The sequence below is a fragment of the Oncorhynchus mykiss genome, chromosome 6 (genome assembly GCF_013265735.2).
Source record: "Oncorhynchus mykiss isolate Arlee chromosome 6, USDA_OmykA_1.1, whole genome shotgun sequence".
In the NCBI taxonomy this organism is placed as follows: Eukaryota; Metazoa; Chordata; class Actinopteri; order Salmoniformes; family Salmonidae; genus Oncorhynchus; species Oncorhynchus mykiss.
Window position 1 is genome coordinate 12,939,560 of NC_048570.1, and position 17,035 is coordinate 12,956,594.

General features: G+C 43.8%; 1 protein-coding gene across 1 annotated transcript; it reads left to right on the forward strand.

Moving 5' to 3' along the window:
- The first annotated feature begins 1,210 nt into the window (after positions 1 to 1,210).
- On the forward strand, positions 1,211 to 14,500 carry aqp3a (aquaporin 3a). The gene is made up of 6 exons (XM_021605302.2): positions 1,211 to 1,534; positions 11,297 to 11,423; positions 11,625 to 11,762; positions 11,888 to 12,003; positions 12,110 to 12,327; positions 12,693 to 14,500. Exons 1-6 carry the CDS (start codon positions 1,427 to 1,429, stop codon positions 12,898 to 12,900), a joined length of 915 nt encoding a protein of 304 aa, XP_021460977.1. The 5' UTR covers positions 1,211 to 1,426; the 3' UTR covers positions 12,901 to 14,500.
- The last annotated feature ends 2,535 nt before the right edge of the window (positions 14,501 to 17,035 follow it).

Here is a 17,035-nt window from a genome sequence, read left to right on the forward strand (position 1 = left end):
AGATTGACATGGTTATCAAAACACCACGCCAGGGAAAGCCCACACGAAACACAGCCCTTTAAGTGTTTCTACAATCCCCGATGGAAAAAAATGGAAAAAACTGTCTCAGCCTCATTGCAAAATGTGTAGAATAGCATAAGATTAGCTATAAAGCCACAATTTTCTTTCTGCCACCTGGCAACATGTTTAGAATTGCAGGAAATTAGCTCTTCCTCTTCTGAAGTCAAGTCTTCTGATTCTCACACTCTCTCTTCTCCTTTTAGTCCATCCTGTTTCTTTGTTCTGCCTGAAACTTCATCACCATGTACTGTTCCTGCTTTGTCTGGTCTGAATAGAGGTGTCTGTCATTATATCTCTGTAACCGCTCAAAATGTATGCTTCTCACACCAAGAAGCAGTGTGACCCCCCTTGTTCAGGAACTAGAGTACATTGCGTTCAACTTAACTGTGAAAGTATAGATTATACAGTATATCATAGATCAATCAGTTCTTGAACAAATATGATGTACCTTGATGTTTTTCTGTTATCTGATATATCCAACATTGCATTTGATATATCAACACAATAGGAAGCCCTACACAGTACATTGTGAAGTAGCAAAACACAAAATACAGAGTACAAGTAGTCTACTTCAATTCAAACATACATCACACTAGCATGAGTAGAGATACTCAACCTAACACTCACATACACTAAACTATGGCCGTCCCTTTCTTCCCACAAATAACTAAAATACTTTCAACGTTTTAAGTATAGTGGATTTCACGTTTTGTCAGGTAGATCTGAGTGCACTCAACAAACTGCCAGCTTCATTACAGACACCATGCAGGGCCCTGAGGCAGCCGGACTCGTGTCAAGCAAAGGGCTGTCAGACAGTTCTGAGATCTGTTGATGTATTACCAGATGAAAGTATGGTAAGCTCATAAAGCATGTGTAAGGTCTATCCCTATAACTGAGTAAATCTTTGAGTAAATCTGACCTCTATTCAGACCAGACAAAGCAGGAACAACAGAGAAAATGGACAGGCGGAAAGGAGAAGAGAGAGAGTGTGAATCAGAAGAGGCAGAGAGAGAGAAAGAGAGAGTGTTTGGGATTTACAAGGGAGAGACACTGACATCTATAGAGAGAGATTGTGGGAGGGAGAGAGAAGGGAGTGTTCGAGGAGGCTGTCTTTGGCAGGAGTCACAGGAAATCCAGGTCCTATAAGAGACGGAGGCCAGGGCCTCATCCATCACACACACTCAGGAGGACCTACCTACCTACCTACCTACTGTCACCAGACACAGTACAGGAGGCCAGAGCATCAGCCATCACACACATTCAGGAAGACCTACCTACCTACTGTCACCAGACACAGTACAGGAGGCCAGGTCATCAGCCATCACACACACTCAGGAGGACCTACCTTGCCGAGCAGCACTGAACCATGGGAAAACAGAAGATATGGTTGGACAAGCTGGCACGGAACTTCCAGATCCGTAACCTGCTGCTGCGCCAGGCTCTGGCAGAGTGTCTGGGTACCCTCATCCTGGTGGTAAGAGACCCTCTATCTCTCACCACCTTACTCACATTCTCATTCATAATATGTATAGTCAGGTTAGCCTCACTCATTTTCCACATCTATAGTCAGGTTATCCTCACTCATTTTCCACATCTATAGTCAGGTTATCCTCACTCATTTTCCACATCTATAGTCAGGTTATCCTCACTCATTTTCCACATCTATAGTCAGGTTATCCTCACTCATTTTCCACATCTATAGTCAGGTTATCCTCACTCATTTTCCACATCTATAGTCAGGTTATCCTAATTTTCCACATCTATAGTCAGGTTATCCTAATTTTCCACATCTATAGTCAGGTTATCCTCACTCAAGCTTTCCTTGGAAGAGTAGACTGCATGTTTTACTTTCATGATTCTTTGCCACAATAAATATTAGTTTGAGCATATTCATACCTGTATCTCCTTGAAATATGACATTGCAGGTTACATTTTCTTGACTCCTCTTGTCTGTATTAATTCTGAATTAACAATAACTCGAGTATAGACCATTGTTGTAATGCCAAGATGTGAGAGCGATGGATACTGGTGGATAAGTTCAGCATGGGTTTACAGGTTGTGCTAGACTTTGCACTTGACTTCAAAGTGACGGGAGTCGGGAATGTGAGACTCATATATTCAGCTGTAAATCACACTCCCTGAGTCTGTACAAAAATATGCTTGCTCTTGTTGGCAAGAACATGGACACATGATACCAGCATAACGATCCAGGATCCTAAGCTCCCCCGACAACCTCATGCCCTTCTGCTGCCATATTTGAGTTTGGTGTGTGTGTGTGTGTGTGTGCGCACGGGCATGTTTGTATATGTGTGTTTGTAAATCTCTGTGTACTTGACACATATTGTGTCTGCCATATTTGTTCCTTTGTTCCATTCTTCATCATGGTGACATGGCACAAGACTTGTTGATATTGAACACTGAGAAATTGCTAGTCTAGAATTCAACATACTGTACATTGTGTGTAAGATGTATGTCCCTGAGGAGACTAAGCAGTGCTTGACTTGGATTGAAATATGTGTCGGTACTAATGTTTTGGTGCCGTTACTGTTTATATTCCGATGCAGGAACTCCACAATACTCTGGAGCTAATATTTTATAGGAGGTGCAGGATCTCAAGCAGTAGAACATTTGAGAGCTTCAATTTAGCACAAAACTATGATATTGTAACAATTTGTTTTTAAAAATAATATTAGGGATGATTGCTTCTTGTTTGCACTTTTGACCGCTGTTGATTGTTTCCCTCTTAGAGTGGCCTCTTCCTAGAAGGACTCATCCCTCCACATCACTCAGCTTTAATAAAACTGACAGATTAAATCTTCCCTCAGTCATTCACATAAAGGAACCCAGACCCTAGGCCATTGGTCACGTTAAATAAAGAAACAAGACAAATTAAACAACCCCTGCTATTTGTATTGTTATCTGGCTCTAGCAGTCAATAGCCACTGAGCACCTAGCGGACAGTTTGGCGAGAATACAACCTGCGGGTCTCTAGGCAGTTAACTTTCACTATTTGGCTCAGAGCGTTGATGGAGGGATCATTCAGTCTTACTCACGGTTGCAGGCTCTTTCACACACGTTTTAAACAACTTTTTTCTTCACTGCTTAATGTTAATGTATGTTATGGGAGGAGGTATTGGGAGTGACAGCGACAACACAATGGGTGAAACGTGAACATGCCAAATGCTCTCCAGGACACAGGTAGACGTCATCTATTGTGCTAACGTCATCAAGTTGTACTAATGACTAAGTAATATAATGAGTGAACAGGTAGGCGTTCTAATGACTGGTTCTCAGGTAGGGAGGAGGAACGAAGGGCAGGGCAGGGTTGTTTATCTCTACGTGTATATGTGTGTTTTTCAGTGTGTGTGTTTTTCAATGTGTGTGTGTGTTTTTCAGTGTGTGTGTATGTGTGTGTGGTTTTCAGTGTGTGTGGTTTTCAGTGTGTGTGTGTGTGTGTGTGCGCATTAGATTTGGCATGCGCACAGCTTCACCCCTATATATGGAGAACAGATCTCTGCATTCTTTACAGTTGTATACCTGACTCCAGTTTACACTGAAGAAATAGGAAAAGAGTGAAACTAAACTGAAGTGGTTAATTAGAAGCCTCTGAATGAATGTGGTCTCTCCATTTCCAGGTGGTCAGTGGGGAGCCGACAGGCACTCTTTGTCTCTGAAGGTCAGCGGGTGACACTGACTCTCTATCAGCAGACAGGTCTTTCCTGAGCTCTTACAGGATCACCTGTGTGTGACAGGCGGTTGGACATACAGAACACGTCCTTCAGGCCCCAGCGGTGGTGTGCATGTGCACCGCCCAGGAAACAAGACAGTCCTTACATAAACCCAGGAATTAGGGGGAAAAACAGCAATAATTGTTCTCCTTATATTTCAGCTTCATTTCTGATATTGTCTGTGTGCTCTGCTTTGCTGAAATCCAAGTGGCGGGAGACCACATACTGCCACACAAAACTACGGCTGACCACCCCCCAAATCACTATCTTCAAACAATGTTCATAGGAGTGCATAACCGCGGGACGTAGTTTGGGGAAGAAATGTGCAGAATAAATGTGCTGAGGACGACTATATCGGTCCTCTAATACAGGACTAGTAAAGGCCCAGTGTTATGGTCCTCTAATACAGGACTAGTAAAGGCCCAGTGTTATGGTCCTCTAATACAGGACTAGTAAAGGCCCAGTGTTATGGTCCTCTAATACAGGACTAGTAAAGGCTCAGTGTTATGGTCCTCTAATACAGGACTAGTAAAGGCCCAGTGTTATGGTCCTCTAATACAGGACTAGTAAAGGCCCAGTGTTATGGTCCTCTATATCAGTCCTCTAATACAGGACTAGTAAAGGCTCAGTGTTATGGTCCTCTATATCAGTCCTCTAATACAGGACTAGTAAAGGCCCAGTGTTATGGTCCTCTAATACAGGACTAGTAAAGGCCCAGTGTTATGGTCCTCTATGTCAGTCCTCTAATACAGGACTAGTAAAGGCTCAGTGTTACCGTCCTCTATGTCAGTCCTCTAATACAGGACTAGTAAAGGCTCAGTGTTATGGTCCTCTAATACAGGACTAGTAAAGGCTCAGTGTTATGGTCCTCTATGTCAGTCCTCTAATACAGGACTAGTAAAGGCTCAGTGTTATGGTCCTCTATGTCAGTCCTCTAATACAGGACTAGTAAAGGCTCAGTGTTATGGTCCTCTAATACAGGACTAGTAAAGGCCCAGTGTTATGGTCCTCTATGTCAGTCTTCTAATACAGGACTAGTAAAGGCTCAGTGTTATGGTCCTCTAATACAGGACTAGTAAAGGCTCAGTGTTATGGTCCTCTATGTCAGTCATCTAATACAGGACTAGTAAAGGCTCAGTGTTACCGTCCTCTATGTCAGTCCTCTAATACAGGACTAGTAAAGGCCCAGTGTTATGGTCCTCTATGTCAGTCCTCTAATACAGGACTAGTAAAGGCCCAGTGTTATGGTCCTCTATGTAAGTCCTCTAATACAGGACTAGTAAAGGCTCAGTGTTATGGTCCTCTATGTCAGTCCTCTAATACAGGACTAGTAAAGGCTCAGTGTTATGGTCCTCTAATACAGGACTAGTAAAGGCTCAGTGTTATGGTCCTCTATGTCAGTCCTCTAATACAGGACTAGTAAAGGCTCAGTGTTATGGTCCTCTATGTCAGTCCTCTAATACAGGACTAGTAAAGGCTCAGTGTTATGGTCCTCTAATACAGGACTAGTAAAGGCCCAGTGTTATGGTCCTCTATGTCAGTCTTCTAATACAGGACTAGTAAAGGCTCAGTGTTATGGTCCTCTAATACAGGACTAGTAAAGGCTCAGTGTTATGGTTCTCTATGTCAGTCATCTAATACAGGACTAGTAAAGGCTCAGTGTTACCGTCCTCTATGTCAGTCCTCTAATACAGGACTAGTAAAGGCCCAGTGTTATGGTCCTCTATGTCAGTCCTCTAATACAGGACTAGTAAAGGCCCAGTGTTATGGTCCTCTATGTAGGTCCTCTAATACAGGACTAGTAAAGGCTCAGTGTTATGGTCCTCTATGTCAGTCCTCTAATACAGGACTAGTAAAGGCTCAGTGTTATGGTCCTCTAATACAGGACTAGTAAAGGCTCAGTGTTATGGTCCTCTATGTCAGTCCTCTAATACAGGACTAGTAAAGGCTCAGTGTTATGGTCCTCTATGTCAGTCCTCTAATACAGGACTAGTAAAGGCTCAGTGTTATGGTCCTCTATGTCAGTCCTCTAATACAGGACTAGTAAAGGCTCAGTGTTATGGTCCTCTATGTCAGTCCTCTAATACAGGACTAGTAAAGGCTCAGTGTTATGGTCCTCTATGTCAGTCCTCTAATACAGGACTAGCTCAGTGTTATGGTCCTCTAATACAGGACTAGTAAAGGCCCAGTGTTATGGTCCTCTATGTCAGTCTTCTAATACAGGACTAGTAAAGGCTCAGTGTTATGGTCTTCTAATACAGGACTAGTAAAGGCTCAGTGTTACCGTCCTCTATGTCAGTCCTCTAATACAGGACTAGTAAAGGCCCAGTGTTATGGTCCTCTATATCAGTCCTCTAATACAGGACTAGTAAAGGCTCAGTGTTATGGTCCTCTATATCAGTCCTCTAATACAGGACTAGTAAAGGCCCAGTGTTATGGTCCTCTATGTCAGTCCTCTAATACAGGACTAGTAAAGGCCCAGTGTTATGGTCCTCTATGTAGGTCCTCTAATACAGGACTAGTAAAGGCCCAGTGTTATGGTCCTCTATATCAGTCCTCTAATACAGGACTAGTAAAGGCCCAGTGTTATGGTCCTCTATATAAGTCCTCTAATACAGGACTAGTAAAGGCCCAGTGTTATGGTCCTCTATATCAGTCCTCTAATACAGGACTAGTAAAGGCCCAGTGTTATGGTCCTCTATGTAGGTCCTCTAATACAGGACTAGTAAAGGCTCAGTGTTATGGTCCTCTATGTAGGTCCTCTAATACAGGACTAGTAAAGGCCCAGTGTTATGGTCCTCTATATCAGTCCTCTAATACAGGACTAGTAAAGGCCCAGTGTTATGGTCCTCTATGTAGGTCCTCTAATACAGGACTAGTAAAGGCTCAGTGTTATGGTCCTCTATGTAGGTCCTCTAATACAGGACTAGTAAAGGCTCCGTGTTATGGTCCTCTATGTAGGTCCTCTAGTACAGGACTAGCAAAGGCCCAGTGTTATGGTCCTCTATGTAGGTCCTCTAGTACAGGACTAGTAAAGGCTCAGTGTTATGGTCCTCTATGTAGGTCCTCTAATACAGGACTAGTAAAGGCTCCGTGTTATGGTCCTCTATGTAGGTCCTCTAGTACAGGACTAGCAAAGGCCCAGTGTTATGGTCCTCTATGTAGGTCCTCTAGTACAGGACTAGTAAAGGCTCAGTGTTATGGTCCTCTATGTAGGTCCTCTAGTACAGGACTAGTAAAGGCTCAGTGTTATGGTCCTCTATGTCAGTCCTCTAATACAGGACTAGTAAAGGCCCAGTGTTATGGTCCTCTATGTCAGTCTTCTAATACAGGACTAGTAAAGGCTCAGTGTTATGGTCCTCTAATACAGGACTAGTAAAGGCTCAGTGTTATGGTCCTCTATGTCAGTCATCTAATACAGGACTAGTAAAGGCTCAGTGTTACCGTCCTCTATGTCAGTCCTCTAATACAGGACTAGTAAAGGCCCAGTGTTATGGTCCTCTATGTCAGTCCTCTAATACAGGACTAGTAAAGGCCCAGTGTTATGGTCCTCTATGTAGGTCCTCTAATACAGGACTAGTAAAGGCTCAGTGTTATGGTCCTCTATGTCAGTCCTCTAATACAGGACTAGTAAAGGCTCAGTGTTATGGTCCTCTAATACAGGACTAGTAAAGGCTCAGTGTTATGGTCCTCTATGTCAGTCCTCTAATACAGGACTAGTAAAGGCTCAGTGTTATGGTCCTCTATGTCAGTCCTCTAATACAGGACTAGTAAAGGCTCAGTGTTATGGTCCTCTATGTCAGTCCTCTAATACAGGACTAGTAAAGGCTCAGTGTTATGGTCCTCTATGTCAGTCCTCTAATACAGGACTAGTAAAGGCTCAGTGTTATGGTCCTCTATGTCAGTCCTCTAATACAGGACTAGCTCAGTGTTATGGTCCTCTAATACAGGACTAGTAAAGACCCAGTGTTATGGTCCTCTATGTCAGTCTTCTAATACAGGACTAGTAAAGGCTCAGTGTTATGGTCTTCTAATACAGGACTAGTAAAGGCTCAGTGTTACCGTCCTCTATGTCAGTCCTCTAATACAGGACTAGTAAAGGCCCAGTGTTATGGTCCTCTATATCAGTCCTCTAATACAGGACTAGTAAAGGCTCAGTGTTATGGTCCTCTATATCAGTCCTCTAATACAGGACTAGTAAAGGCCCAGTGTTATGGTCCTCTATGTCAGTCCTCTAATACAGGACTAGTAAAGGCCCAGTGTTATGGTCCTCTATGTAGGTCCTCTAATACAGGACTAGTAAAGGCCCAGTGTTATGGTCCTCTATATCAGTCCTCTAATACAGGACTAGTAAAGGCCCAGTGTTATGGTCCTCTATATAAGTCCTCTAATACAGGACTAGTAAAGGCCCAGTGTTATGGTCCTCTATATCAGTCCTCTAATACAGGACTAGTAAAGGCCCAGTGTTATGGTCCTCTATGTAGGTCCTCTAATACAGGACTAGTAAAGGCTCAGTGTTATGGTCCTCTATGTAGGTCCTCTAATACAGGACTAGTAAAGGCCCAGTGTTATGGTCCTCTATATCAGTCCTCTAATACAGGACTAGTAAAGGCCCAGTGTTATGGTCCTCTATGTAGGTCCTCTAATACAGGACTAGTAAAGGCTCAGTGTTATGGTCCTCTATGTAGGTCCTCTAATACAGGACTAGTAAAGGCTCCGTGTTATGGTCCTCTATGTAGGTCCTCTAGTACAGGACTAGCAAAGGCCCAGTGTTATGGTCCTCTATGTAGGTCCTCTAGTACAGGACTAGTAAAGGCTCAGTGTTATGGTCCTCTATGTAGGTCCTCTAGTACAGGACTAGTAAAGGCTCAGTGCACTACATTTGTGATTTAAAAAAAACAAAAACATTTGTAACTTGAATCTGATCATTATCTGTACAAAACAGTTAAGCTGATAATACAAGTGGAATATAAAAATACTTGCTTGGTATATGTTTTCCAGTTTCTAGAAATACTTTGCAAATGCAACTTATTTCTATGTGAAAACTGACGCTCTGATCCACAGCAACTTACAGTAGTGACCGCATGCATTTGGGAATCAAACCCACAACTCGAGCATTGCAAGCACCATGATCTACTAACTGAGCCACATCATCACATACCACTTGATGTCTCAATGTACTCAATTACTGTATTGTCCATTGTTTTTCTTCATGGTGATGGAAAGTCTACAGGTACAAACCTAGATGACCAGCCTATGTACAACACAGTAATGTACATGTACAGTAAGTGGTTTGTAAGGATGGTCAATTAATACTGCACAAAAAGTGGTTGTTTTCCATGTTATTTCATCAAGAAAAACATTTGATTTGATGCAGATGTTTTGTGTCTTTGTCCATGACTGCACTTTTGGATGTAGTTGTTTGGGACAGGGTTTTGTTCTTTCTGGATTCCAGTAGAATGACAATAGCAGAGAAGGGGACAGAGAAACAACTCTCACAATTCCAACTATTGAATCCTGCTAGATATACTGTTCCTAATTTTACAACTACCTTTTTTTGGCAAGGCAGTGATGCTGTTTTTGTTGTTGCCTGCTCTACAGAGGTCTATATTAGTCCCCGAATACCAGTAAAGGCCCAGTGCACTACTTTTGTAAAATAATGTTGTAAAAAAAAATAATACTTTTTACATTTTTTATTACTATATATTTTTGTGGGGGGATTTTTCAGGTTGTGCTGCAGCACCCTCAGCACCCCTACTTCCTGCGGCTATGTAGGAGTGGCTCTGTGATGGAAAGAGTATGGTGACTTCTTCAAACTTCACCTGTCCTTTTGTCCAATAAACATTTTTCATGCAAAGTGATGTTTGAAAAGACTGACGCCGTCTAAAGCTATCTGAGGTTTCCTGTCTATGTGACTCTACCACCCTCAAACCCTCCCTACCTCCGTACCTCCCTACCTCCAGTGCTGTTGGCTAAAAGGGATACCTGGGTGAACAGGCCTATCGCTAAACATAATGTTGCTGTATGAGGACACAGCATAAACTGCCTGACATTCTGGTGAGTGATTGCATAATGCAGTCATGCAATGTCATGGCGTAATGCTGTCATGACTTGCTGTCGCTATCACCAACAAGCCATTTAGACAGCTGGGATTTAGGTGATTCATTCTGTTAGATGCTGTCTTTTTGAGTCATTTCTCACTGTGTCATGAAACTTCAAACGATTCCGAGAATAACCTTTCGGTGTAATTTGATCTGGCTAATTCAGTCGACTCTTTGGCACCATACTGACAAGTTATCAGATGCCGTTGACATTTAACTACATGTCTAAAGATGTAGTGTCCCTGAAGTATTTTTCCACCGAGTTGGAAGCATGAGGCCCTCTGGTCTCATCGGGAGTTTAGACTGGGCTCAGTGATGTTGAACCTCTGCTAGACGCCAAGACCTTTATCGAGAGCCTCACAACTAACCTCAACGTATGTGCCCTGCTGGTCTCAGTGGAATGCATTCACTCCAGGGGGCCTTGCGACTGGATCCCATTTCAATCTTTAAGGTGTCCAGTTTCACTTACAGTGATTGCACACCGCTTCTGACCTGTGCTGACCTTCAGGGATGACAAATCTAGGATATCCGTTTGAACACTGAACAAAAATATACATGCTACATTTTTGCTGAGTTACAGTTAAATCAGTCAATTTAAATAAATTCATTAGTCCCTAATCTATGGATTTCACATGACTGGGCAGGGACACAGCCATGGATTGGGCTGGAAGGGATAGACCCACCCATTTGGGAGCGAGGTCCAACCAGTGGGGAGCCATGCCCAGCCAATCAGAATAAGTTTTTCTCCCTCTCAGACGGATGTGGAGGTCCTTGGCTGGTGTGGTTACACATGGTCTGCGGTTGTGAGGCCGGTTGGATATACTGCCAAATTCTCTAAAATAACTTTGGTGGTGGCTTATTAACATTCAATTATCTTGCAACAGCTCTGTTGGACATTCCTGCTGTCAGCACGCCAATTCCACGCTCCCTCAAAACTTGAGATCTGTGGCATTGTGTTGTCACAAAACTGCACATTTTAGAGTGGCCTTTTATTGTCTCCAGCACAAGGTGCACCTGTGTAATGATCATGCTGTTTAATCAGCTTCTTGATATGCCACACCTGTCAGGTGGATGTATTATCTTGTCAAAGGAGAAATGCTCACTAACAGGGATGTAAACAAATTTGTTCTCCAAATTTGAGAGAAATTATCTTTTTGTGCATGGGATCCTTTATTTCAGAAGAAAATGGGACCAACACTTTACATGTTGAGTTGATATTTTTGTTCAGTATATATAATTTATAATTACAAAGCCATTTGATGCACAAAGCTTGAGTGACTATTGCAGTGTGTTAACAATGCAAGGTGTATATTTGGCTGTGCTCTGGAATTACACACCTAGCGATGTTGACGCTCAATTTTTGTTGGTACTCATGTTATACTTTTCGTCTCTCCCCTCTCTTGACAGATGTTTGGTTGTGGTGCGGTGGCTCAGCTGGTGCTTAGTGGAGGATCTCATGGCATGTTCCTCACCGTGAACTTTGCTTTCGGCTTCGCTGCCACCCTAGGGATCCTGGTCTGTGGCCAAGTATCAGGTACGCACATCATATGATTAGGTGTATAGGTTCTCCTTGAACAGATTTGTTCCCATGAGTTGTTCTAAGGCTCAACCTATAATAGTCATGTGTTCTTCTGCCTGATAAATGACTGTGTTGCAGTGTTGGAAAGGTACTTCCTTTTGGAGAGAAGCCGTCCTGCTTTAATGTTAACAATCTCTCAACATGTGTTATTCCCAGGAGGCCATCTAAACCCGGCGGTGACCTTCGCCCTCTGCCTGCTTGGGAGAGAACGCTGGAGAAAGTTCCCAATGTACTTTGCCTTCCAGACACTGGGCGCTTTCCTGGGCTCCGGGATCATCTTTGGCCTGTACTTTGGTGAGTCCTCTGACATGTCCAGGGATGGAACTGATGCATCCATTGGAGGAATCAGTGTATAGTGTAACACCTTGTTAAAGTTGATGTTATCTCATGATGTTTGTCTGTGTGTAATCTCCTCACAGACGCTCTGTGGGGCTTTGCTGGAAAGCTCATCGTTACCGGGCCCAACGCCACTGCTGGCATCTTCGCCACCTACCCTGGCGAACATCTCAACCTGCTCAATGGCTTCTTTGACCAGGTTAGCATCTTCCTTCTGCATACAACCCCCAAACTGATTAGGTCAGGGAACAGAACTACTAGTGTATTGGGAATTCTCCATGTTAATGGAAGTGTCTCTATCGCAGGTGATTGGCACGGCGGCGTTGGTCGTGTGTATCCTGGCTATCGTAGACCCCTACAACAACCCCATCCCCCAGGGCCTGGAGGCCTTCACGGTGGGCTTCGTGGTGCTGGTCATTGGCCTGTCCATGGGCTTCAACTCCGGCTACGCCGTCAATCCTGCCAGGGACCTGGGGCCTCGTCTCTTCACCTCCCTGGCAGGCTGGGGCACCGAGGTCTTCACGTGAGTCCTCCCACAATCCTGTACACCTTTCTGCATTATTCTAGTTGCCTCCTCATCTCTCTGCTGGTCTTCACACCTCTTCTTATGTATCCTAGCACTATACATCTACCCCTCTGTTGAAAATCCTGGTTCGGGCTTTGTGCGTTATTGATATGCAGATGAGACAAAATGGGAGATGGTAATGATGGAACAAACAGATAAAAGCAGAGGATGCCAAGATTAAGAATATATCTTTCTCCTGTCTCTTGTGTAATCCGTGTCTTTGCTTCTCTCTCTCGCTCTCTCTCTCTCTCTCTCTCTCTCTCTCTCTCTCTCTCTCTCTCTCTCTCTCTCTCTCTCTCTCTCTCTCTCTCTGGTCCTCACAGTGCCGGTAAGTGCTGGTTCCTGGTGCCCATCTTTGCCCCGTTTATAGGCTCCACCTTTGGGGTGATAGTCTATCAGCTGATGGTGGGCTACCATCAAGAGGGAGAGGCTCGCGACAAGAAGAGGAGGGAGGATGAGGAGAAAGAGGAAGTCAGAGTCAGACTCACTAATATCACCAAAAAGGATGCCCTAAAGGAAGAGATGGTATGAGTCTCTTAACCTACCACTCTCCAGCAGCCTTCACTCCCCACCACTACCACCACTACTACTACCACTACTACTACCACCACCACCACCACTACTACCACCACCACTACTATCACCACAACCACCACCATCACCACAACCACCACCACTACTACCATCACCACCACCACCGACACCAACACTACTACCATCACCACCACCACTACTACCTACCACCATCACCACCACCACCACCACCACCACCACCACCACCACTACTACCATCACCACCACTACTACTACCACCATCACCACCACTACTACCACCATCACCACCACCACCACTACCAACCCCACCACTACAAGCATCCTGTACCCCTAAAGCGAGTCCCAGTGGGGGGTACCGTCTCCTGGAGGGCCGGTGGGTCCCTCACCATCCTTGACTCTGACAGCTGTGTGTCTGTAAGGAGACAAATACAGCACACACATGCACAATGGACCACAGTCTTTTCCATAGCATCAGCATCGCTCCAGTATATTTAGCTCTAGGCTTCCTTTGTCTTACATTGCAGCTTAATCGTGTCCTTAAGTAAAAGGGTGAATGTCATGACTCAAACAGAATTATATTAATTCTAAACGTTTAGAAACAATGGAAGTTTATATCCTAATATCTTTAGGGCTACTGTTTGAAATGTTTGCTCTGTTTTATACTGATTGTATGTGTCTCAGAGGAGGCTGGTGGGAGGAGCTATAGGAGGATGGCCTATTGTAATGGCTGGAATGGAATTAATGGAACGATATCCAACACATCAAACATATGAAAACTACATGTAGTTGACTCCCTTCCATCAATTCCATTCCAGCCATTACAATGAGCCCGTTCGTCTATTGCTCCTCCCACCAGCCTCCTCTGATGTGCCACGACCAGAGTACTGGAATTTCTAAAATGTCAATGTCAACATTCCTCTCACAAGGAAATGCCTGCTTTTTCTTGTTACGGAAATTGAAGGAATACCTTCAAACAGTGAACATAGGTTGAATTTAAGCAGATGTTTTCCTGGTTAGAGGAAAGAGAACACCTCTCTATGGGATAGGTAGTGTGATAATGACTTTTGATTAATGCTTGTTATGTCATTACATGTAATACAGACTGTATACTGTCTATCTGTTGGCAAGGTAACAAGACTACAACCAGAAAACAGTCCGTTCTGTATATCTTATTGTTCAGAGAGTTAACAACTAGCTAGCTGTGAAGTGTTCAAGCAGTATACTTTGATTGTTTCATGGCAACACAGCCTTCTGACCTCTCATTGGAGTGATGAAAACCACCGTTCTTCTTTCCTTCATCAGCTCTTGGGTTTCTCACCATATAAAAACATTTGAGATTCATTGATTTGATTCATTTTCATTGGGTTTGATTGCCAACACTTTTTGCTTGTAAATATTTGCAGTATTTAAACCTGTCAATAAAACCACTGCCATATGTGCCTTGTGTCAGTAACACGTTGCTAGGGTTCTAATGACTGTGCCCTAAGGCCTTTGGTATATTGTTAGTTGGGTCAGGAGTATTTTTTTGTACTATCATTATAATAAAGTTATGTTATGGTTTAAATATGGTTCATGATATGAGGTTTCATGTCTTGTCCTGTTCTCTTCTCCTTCTCCACACACGCATGCACACACTCACGCACACACTCATGCACACCCACCTTTGTACTTAAAAAAAAATGGCCACACCCTCCCCACTCATTCAATTAACTCAACAACAAAAATTAACCACAAATAACTATAACTGTAGCGATACTGTGTTTATAAATGTGGATATCAACATTGCCCCAGCATGGTTTTGTAGTAGAGTCCATGCCAAGCAGGGCTAAGGGCCAGAAGGTTGCGAGTTCACAGACCACCATGGACGAGCTCACTCTCCCTGCCTGTTTCAGTACACTACGTAGTAATTTGCATATACCTTATCCATTTCCCTCCCCCATATCCCAATTTGTGCCACCCATGAGTGAGAAACCTAGGCTCCCAAAACACACAAATAATTAATACTCACATGGGTTGTCATGGCTAATGACCACCGCAGAGAGGATGACTGTTCTAGGGTGGAAGTTTGTCATTGGGTTAGCTGAAACTTTGAAATTGATGATTCAAGAGGAACAACCAAACGGTCCCAGAGTTTTAGCAAGCACCACCCTCGCGGCCCTTTTAAAATATTAAGGTATTTTTTCCTGATTTTTAATCATCAAATCAATAATCATCAAAACATCAAATCCAATCACATTTTTTTAATCAAATTGCATTGGTCACATACAGACATTTAGCAGATGTTTTTGCGGGTGTAGTGAAATGCTTGTCCCCCTAGCTCCAACAGTGCAGTAATATTTAACAATTCACGCTATTATTGTGTCATCACTTTTATCAATTTTTAAAATGTTTTTTTTTACTGTTTTTTTATCCATAACATTTTAAGTGGATCTAACAAGTTTCATGCCTTTTGACATATTATCATGTTATTATTGTGTTATTTCATGTCATAACTTTTATCCACTTTTAAACAGCTGCTTTTACTCCCACTGGTATTTGATTTGTATCCCCTTATGGAGAAGCACAGGGTCTGCCAGCTTTAAAGAACTCTACACTGAAAATGCATACACAAAAAATAGGTGCTTAAACCTAAAAGGGTTCTTTGGCTGTCCTCATAGGAGAACCCTTTGAAGTAACCTCTTTGGTTCCAAGTAGAACCCTTTTAATTCCAGGTAGAACCCTTTTGGTTTCCATGTAGAACCCTTTCCATAGAGAGGGTTCTACCTGGAACCATACAGGCTTCTACCAATAACCAAAAAGGGTTCTCCTATGAGGACAGCCGAAGAACCCTTTCGGAACACTTCTAAGAGTGTACGTACCTGGAGTGAACTTTTAATACATGCATACCGACCCAGAGTGGATTCTCAATCATATTCATTTAATACATGCATACCTACCTGCAGTGACTTATTAGAAAAATATATACGTATATATATATATATATATATATATATCTATTAAAACATGCATACCTAGTCAGAAAAGCCTTAAACAGGAAAACCTACACCAATACTTACCCGAATACTGACCTGAGTTCCGAACCGCAGTGTACCAGCTGTGTTGCTGCTCGGGAGAAGACCTGTGTGTAATCCTGTTGAACAGTGGAAACACAAACACAATCAAGATCAACAACATCCACAACCACTCAACCAACTACTCACAATCACAGAGCACCGCACCCTCTCAGCATCCTGAAGAGCATCCCCTATTTATTTTTTGGTATTTTACCCTCTTTTTCTCCCCATTTTCAGTCTTGTCTCATTACTGCAACTCCCCAACGGGCTCGGGAGGCAATGGTTGAGTCATGTGTCCTCCTGCTTAATCCGGACGCCAGCCGGACCAATGTGTTGGAGGAAACACCGTTCACCTGACGACTGAGGTCAGCCTGCAGGCGCCCGGCCCGCCACAAGGAATCTCTAGAGCGCGTTGAGCCAAATAAAGCACCCCCGGTCAAACCCTCCACTAACCTGGACGACGCTGGGCCAATTGTGCACCTCGGTATGGGACTCACAGCCAGATGTGATACAGCCCACGATTGAACCCGGATCTGTAGTGATGCCTCTAGCAGTGCCTTAGACCACAGCATTGCCTTAGACCACAGCATTGCCTTAGACCACAGCAGTGCCTTAGACCACAGCATTGCCTTAGACCGCTGCAGTGCCTTAGACCACAGCATTGCCTTAGACCACAGCAGTGCCTTAGACCACAGCATTGCCTTAGACCACAGCAGTGCCTTAGACCACAGCATTGCCTTAGACCACAGCAGTGCCTTAGACCGCAGCAGTGCCTTAGACCGCAGCAGTGCCTTAGACCACAGCAGTGCCTTAGACCACAGGAGTGCATTAGACCACAGCATTGCCTTAGACAACAGCATTGCCTTAGACCACAGCGGTGCCTTAGACCGCAGCGGTGCCTTAGACCGCAGCGGTGCCTTAGACCGCAGCGGTGCCTTAGACCGCAGCGGTGCCTTAGACCGCAGCGGTGCCTTAGACCACAGCAGTGCCTTAGACCACAGCATTGCCTTAGACCACAGCAGTGCCTTAAACCACAGCAGTGCTTTAGACCACAGCAG